Source organism: Acanthisitta chloris, unplaced genomic scaffold (assembly GCF_000695815.1).
Source record: "Acanthisitta chloris isolate BGI_N310 unplaced genomic scaffold, ASM69581v1 scaffold15485, whole genome shotgun sequence".
Classification (NCBI taxonomy): domain Eukaryota; kingdom Metazoa; phylum Chordata; class Aves; order Passeriformes; family Acanthisittidae; genus Acanthisitta; species Acanthisitta chloris.
The window spans coordinates 29,937-37,546 of record NW_008674440.1 but is presented as its reverse complement, the minus strand read 5'-3'; the positions used below and the strand labels follow the sequence as shown (position 1 = coordinate 37,546).

Here is a 7,610-nt window from a genome sequence, read left to right as displayed (position 1 = left end):
TAGCCTCACAGGCTGGGGAAGCTGGCCGAGCAGGTAGGGGATTTTCATGTTCCCTCAATACCCACCTATCAGCTTCCAACAGTGGGACAGACTAGAAATTGAGTCTGGAGATTTCAGGATTTTCAGATCCTTCTATAAAATTATAAATAAGCCCAATATAGCTTTATCTGGAGGTTTCATCAAATCTTAGCTGTCCATTGTAACTATTTCATTCACGCTGAAAACAATAAATACCATAGTGATTGTCTTTGATTTTCAAACTTGACTGTTTCCATTGTTTTGCAAATCAATTCAGGTTTAGTTTTATTTTTAAAGATAACCAATTTTTCCTTGGTTTTGTTTTTTTCTTTTTAACATTGCATATATTTCAAATAAGTTCTCCACTCAGCACTAGTCTGTTACACTGCTGAGTTTACTAGTAGACTGAAAATCGTGTCATTAATAGCTAGAGAGGATATTGTATCTTGTACTGTGTATAACAAGCTAAAGAGGCTAACATGCATGTGCAGCTCTGTTACTCTTGTTCTCCTCTGGTGGTGGGTCACTATCAGTTCCTGGACAGTAAGTATCAATTTTTAGTGGTAACTCTTTTTCCCTTTTAGATGCAAAAATTAGCTATTTGTGGATCTCTGTTGCAATTTTTAGTGTTCAAAAATTGTGGAACTATCAGCCAGCATTGCAGAAATGTAAAATTTAGCACTAGACATTCCTAATGTGAAGAATTATACTCTGTGACATATTGCAAATGAGAAAAAGAATCGCTGAGAGTTGATGTTGCCTGCTGTTTTAAGTAGTAAGCATCTAAAGAACTGATAAAAGGAGCTGGTGCACCTGAAGTTCACTAGGGTTAGGCGAATTCCTCGGCTGAAAAGAAAATTTCTGAAGTTCCAGTGGTCCAAAATGAAGCTGTGCTTTCCTTCTAGCTTTCTGTTTAGCAGTGGCATGAGGTATCCAGCAGAGAAGAGAACCCTAGCCTGGAGCATTGAGAATTCACATGATGTTCAGTGGTGATGAGTCTGAAGTTTTGGATAAGGGCAAATCATAGCAGGCTACAAAACTGCAGAAAAGCTGTGGGTGTAAAGGCCTAAAGACTATATCATCTCTGCATGAAAGGAAACTAAAATTAGTCTGCTGCTTTTCAAGTAACTAAATATTGTGACACAAAGCAAGGACTTAAATTATGCAGTGGAAGACTGAAAAGGAACAGAATAATTGCTTACAGACCTTCAGTCCAGATTGGTTCATGTCATGCGTGCTACCTTTACTATCTTTAGCTTCAAGTATATTCTCTGTTGCATGTCTAGAAGACTCTGAGTAAACCATGCTTCACATTCCTGACCATGTGCTTCTGCCATTAAACTGTGTCTCCTCAGCAATTTCCACCTTCCTTTCTATGGCAAAATGTGTTGAACATTTTTCCTGTGTATCCATGTGCTGATGACTTGGCCTTTTGTAGCCAATAAAACCTATGTTGAGATGTGTTGGTTAAGCAGTTTGGGTGCCTCCTGTTTTTCCAAAGCCCCAGGTGCTGCGTGCCCGACGGTAGGTATGTTCCCCAGCACTGAGCTTTGATTGATGAACAGCTTAAATATAACTTGTCGTTTGATTAGCATAATTAGCACTGAAATGAACATTGGGTTCTTTGGGGGGTAAAACTCTTTCCTCCTCCCAGCCTTCAGGTTCTGATTAGCTGATGTTGTTGTTTACAGGGAACATCTGGACCAGATCCCACCACAGTGTATGTTGATATGAGGGCACTGAGGCATGACAGGTCGGAACCACCTTTTTCTTTTTCTCTAATACACACAATTAACAGAGTTTCTAGCCAGAAAGCTACTTACAGCACACCTCAAACACCCTGGAAACCTTTGTACTTCTCATAAATAATCGGTGCTAACTCCTACTAGTGAGCAGATGTAGACATATTAATTGGTTACTTTATTTTACCACTGATAAAACTGAAGCATCTGACATCACCACTGGAACAGCTAACGAGATTTCATGCCTTTATTGCCCTCAGGAATTCATTACCCTTGTGTTCAGGTGGTGCAACCTAGGCAATCCAAAGAACTGGAGTCCCATTGGGCCTCAGCCTCCCAGAGGTGTTTCTGCTGGGCTGGCAGCTGTTAGCCATGGGGAGACCAGGCAGGGGATGCTTTGCTGCAGTGCTTAGTGCTGCAGGAATGTGAGGAGCTGCATTATTGGCTTCAGCCATTGTGAGCAACCACATTTTGTAATGGTGGGTATTTTCCAGTTCCAGCTTTAGTGTTAGATATGTATACAAGAACTAAAAATTACCACTTAGTGATTGGAGATTTTAGGTGTTATTTTAAAAAATATCCATACACATATATTTCAGTTTTCCTATACTCTGGTCAAAAAGGTAGCAGGAGTGTCTTAACAAAACTGTAACAAAACAAAAAGTTTTCTAAGAACTCTGGAAAAGGTGAACATTTAATTAACAGTATTTGTTCCCTTAAAAAATCATTATCCAAATGGGGCTTTTTTTTTTTTGTTCTTTTTCTTTCATCCTTCTTAAAAGCTTAACAGAGAATTTACTCCCCTTGGGTGAATACTGACTTTAACAAAGTGACCAGCTTATCTTGCAGAGTGCAAACCTCAGGCCATTGTGGGCCCAAATTACCCTCTGGGTAGTGAAGTCAGATACACACACATATATTTTCTCCTTGCATATGGAATTTGGCAGGTAGAAGAAAGCAGCTGCAAGATACTTGCCTCCCCATTTCGTTATTCCTTTTGCATGCAATGTTATCAATAGAAATATAAGTTTGATTGATGTTTGGTCTGTCCTTTGTATAATGCTACTGTCTGCATAACCTGACACCAGAATACTTGGTGTTCTGGCCCAGCAGCTGCAGTGCTGTGGAGACACAGTCTGTGCTCATACTCAACCCAGGGAAAAAAAAGGCCTCTTTTCTAGAAAGAGAATGTAGCATTTACAGTTAATAAAAATTAGAAATAATAAAAATATGTGTATATATAGAGGAATTAAGATTTACTGTTCATAAAAGTTGCATAAACCATGGGTATACTATTTCCCTGCCTTAGCATGTCATTGAGAAGTAGGCATCATTATCGAGATCAGACTTTGCAGTGTATTCATTTATATTTAGTGACTAGTTCTACAGAACGTGAAAGATGATCTTTAGAGTTGGTTCTCATATTGTGGCAATGTAGATTTTAATTTGATGGATTAAAGCTGTGCCTCATTTACCCAATCCTTTGGAATTTAGAATTAGATGCATGGGTCATAAATTAGGGGCAAGCAACTTTATTTGATGTAGTCTCTTCACACTTGCTGTTTCTAAGCATTTTAGTGAAACTGAATGTCCCTATTACTCAACAGTAACTGAAAGATTGCTCTACATAGCTGTGAGACCATATAGTAACAACCCAGTGAGTCCTTACAGGCCAGCCAGTCCCCCAACAGGATGAAAAATTTACCCTGTACACTTAATATGAGAAAATGTTTTTCATCATTTGTATTTCAGAAGATATTTTCCAGAGTTTGAAAAAGACTGAACATAATCTTTTTTTTCTTGTCATTATAACACTTCCTATTTGCTTCAAAAAACAGCTGTAGTTCATCTCTTTGAGATTATTCAAATCCTATTCACATCTATAAAAATTAATAATCACTTTGAATACTACTATTTCAAGCTCATTCAGTAATTATGGATTTGGGCACTTCACAGCTTATGAAAATGTCATTTTTTTGATAGGACTTTAGGTCAAAATACCTGTGCTATGTACAATCTGTGTGGAAATCTAGGGGTGGTTGATCAACCAAACTAGATGTTTCCTTCCAGCTCTCACTGGATTAGGTCACAGTGGAGGTTTTCAAACACATTTTTGTGTGTCTCTCTGTGTGGTTTTATGCTCCCAGCCCTCTGGCTTAGCTGCTGGGACTCTGGCCATAGTAGTGGGATTGCCTGGAGGTTCAGGAAGCTTGTACCAAGGACTGCAACCAGTTGGACAGTGGCTGGCTTCAGTTCTAATACCAGAAAAAGGCTGGCTGACCTAGCTGCCAGCATCTCGTGTGGTTCTAGATGCTATAGCTACTCCAGCAGGGTCTCTCATGGAGCTCATGTTGTATTTGCCAGCCCTAGTGAGATGTCCTAGTGAGATACACCCTGTGCTGGCTCAAATGGCGCAAGACACATTTTTTTGGAAACTGAGTAGCATCCTAAAAGCAAGAATATACAGCTCAGGCTTGCTTTTGGTGACAGGACATCAGTATTGTACTCAGCCTGTTACCCATTTTATAAAAATCAGAGTGTCCTCAGCATGGCCAAGAAAGTGAGCAAAGGCAGGCAAGTCCCACAGAGGCTTTTAATGAAAAGCAGGAGAAGTGCCCTGAGTTATCCACCAAGTGGATGATATGCCCCTTCACTGCAGGGCAATGCAGTTTAGAGAGGTTAACCCAGATCCAAAAGGCAAAGTAGGTGGATTAATCCTCCCAGCAGATGAGCTGGCCTCATGGCAGCTCCTTGTTGCTGGACACGGACAGGCCACGGGCACAAGGCCACGCGCATTTCGGGGAGGGCAGAGGCAACAGAACTTCAGGTGTGAGCACCTTGTTGGGTCTTATCTGCATTACTCTGCCTCTGGGAAGACAGTTTTATTCCCCTTCCTCCCCAAAAAAGAAAATAAATAGAATTAATATATTCCTATTCTTGTCCTGTCCACCATCAAAAGTGCTGGTTTTGAGATCACTCCGTCATCGTTTTTAGACCAGTCATGTTCTCCTCAGGAAGCTTTTCAGGTGGTTAAGCACAAGATACCTAAATATGCTACAGGCTGAGAAATGTTTGGAAGATCAAAAACAGATTGAGAGAACCTTTTCTCATCATACCAGAACATCATATACTTGAAAGATGTTGCATTTTATGACATTTGCATCCTTTTGTACGAGTGAAGATGCAAATTTAAAGCCTAAGCATCCCTTTTATACAGGTTGTTCTAAAACAATAAGTACATGTGTTTATAACATTTAAAATGTCCAGCAAAAATATATATCTCTGACACTAGCATAAAAATTTCACAGCCTCCTCATCCTTCACAGCAGGTTGTTTCTTGGTAGAAAAATTATTGGCAAAGCAAACCAATTTATCAAGCTGAGAATAGACCTAGAAGCTTCTTACAGAAGCTGCCCCTGTAGCCCCTCACTGCTAAAACCTGGCCATGCAAAATCACTATAACCTCAGGTATGTTTGAGTGTTCTACAGCAGGTCAGGCTGGATTTTCAAAAGCTTCAATGTATTTCCTAATATCCTAAACTCTATATTTTTTAGAATCGTTCAAAACTGTTTTCAAAATGTTGCTGTTTTGATCTGCTAATTTTTATTTTGATATTACCTTGAATTTGAAACAAAGCTGGTATGAATAAGAAATAAAACATCATGAAAAATATTGAAATATTTGGCTGCTTCGAATTTTTTGCTCAAGGACACAGGAATTTCTTTTCCTGTGTATCTGTATCTTTCATATTTTAAATATTGCATAGAGGATTTCCTCAGAAGTTTTAAATAGTGTCCATCTGGTGATGGCAGAGGCAGATCATTGATCTTCTCCCAAAGTTGAAACTTCATGAAAATCCTGCAAAGATAAATATCCCCTTGCAGCCTAATATTCTCTTCTATAGCAAAACCTTATCCATAAAGAAAAAAACTATTATGAAAATCATGGTTCTGCCCAAGTGGAGAAAGGAAAGATCTGCTTTGAAATTGGAGTTTATTTTAAAAGGACAAGTAAAAAGAAACATGTCAATTGCAATCTGTTTACCCCCAAAAGCAGATAGAAATGTCCCCAGTCTTCTTGTTCAGTGGCAGAGAGTGACAATTTACGAGCTTTGATGAGTGGAGGCTTAGAATCCCACGGGGAGAGAGCCACTAACCCAGTCATACATGTATTGCTGAAGATTTTGTTATCATTTTGTATGCATTTGTAATAGCCAGTTCCTCCTCATTTTGACTACAAATTGTATTTAAACTGGTTATTGAACCACATCCACATCTTGTACAAAACTGGGCAAGAACAAAGACTTTCAACCAGTGTTACTAAACACTGTTCTCAGTTTTATTTGATGCCATCTCTAGTTTCATATACCCATAATATCCTTCTGATCCTGTCTTCAAATTCCAGTATATCCTTTGGTGAAGTAATGGGTGGATTAAATTATCTTCGAAATTATTCGGTTTCATCCAGTTAAATCTGTAGGGTTAGAAAAATGGAGAATTTAATTCATCAAACTCTTTTGTGTTTTACTAGAGTTCCCTTTGAGCTACCTGTCATGGTCAGCTGCCACATGCTGAAGCAGCTGGCATCAAAAAGGGATTCGGATCCAGAAGTGGGATATTGCCACACAGACCAGAAGCACCAAGATGTATTTGAGTTCAAGTTATTATTACTTAGTCTGGCCATAATTCAATGTATGGCTTCTGACATCCATAGTTTCTCATTGAAATACTCCCAGTCCATCATTAGAACAATTATTTGAACCTGATTACCTGTATTTATTAAAAAAGCAGCCTGTGGAGCTGTAGAAATAGGTGTCTTCTCATGTGGTCACTGACATCATCTTGGGGTGATACAAATTAGTGTATCTCTTAAAAAGAAAGTGACCTTGTATGTACTTAGATCATTAGCAGACTTATTTCTTAGGAAGTCATTTGTATGTTGTGCTAAGTCTAATTTGGTTTTTTTGGACCTCAGAGGTATTCAGAGATCTCTGAACTTCCTTCAGGCTTGCTCAGGCATTGTCTCCCTGACAAAGGTGATTTCAGAGCATGGAAATTCTGAATCTCTTTCCCCAAGAAAAGAAGAGAACACTTGTAGCATTTCAAAGATATGAGAAAACAGTTACTTAGGATTTACTTTTATGGGTTGCTTAAACACTGAGCCCAGTCTCAAATGCAGGCACTGTCAAAAGGAATCAGTTAAGGCTTTGGCTTCATTTTCATATATCCAGCATTTCAGACCATGCAGGAGCAGAAAAATAGTTTTTTATTCTGGCTGTCAATTGTTTATCCTTCTCGTCTATATTTTACTGAAACTTTCATGTTGTGTGTACATTGTTTTGGGTAATACCAAGCAACAAAGCCACAGGAGCTTTTTTCCTTATTCTCCAACACTTCTACTCCATCTACCTTGAAAAACACCCTTATTATAGGGTTACCAGACAAAAGAACTACTTATCTAAATTGTTAGCTAGGCTGTAGCTGCAGCAGTGATCTGTAGCACAGTCCCAGCATGGAGGAGAACCGTTTTATAGTCACCTAGTAGGGAAAAAAGTTGGGGGGGAGGTGTGTCAGGAGACATGCTAATGGCTAATGACAGTGAAATACTTACCTTTTGTGAAACTTTAATTGAGTAATCATACTTGAAAGCCATTTGCCAATGGTAGCAAAAGAGAAACTTTGAAGAGTGCTCCCTTGATGCTGTGGGGCAGAGCTTTTCCAGCTCTTGTAAAGGGTTATAGCATACAGAGCCCAGTCACAGGTTAGAGAAAATCACAGTCCTCATTTATTCACTCTGAGTGGGGTGCAGTGGGGTAGTTAAATCTATTATTACCCTCTTTGACACCCAGC

The 7,610-nt window shown here is 39.1% G+C and overlaps 1 protein-coding gene across 1 annotated transcript in view; it reads left to right on the top strand.

The window, feature by feature from the left end:
* The window catches only part of LOC103802826 (disco-interacting protein 2 homolog C-like), a gene marked incomplete at its 5' end in the record, with an annotated part of 50,210 nt that overhangs the window by 22,587 nt on the left and 20,013 nt on the right, over positions 1 to 7,610 (top strand). The window contains one exon of the mRNA XM_009075356.1: positions 1,710 to 1,771. Coding sequence (XP_009073604.1) covers positions 1,710 to 1,771 — 62 coding nt within the window. The remainder of the gene's footprint in view (positions 1 to 1,709; positions 1,772 to 7,610) is intronic.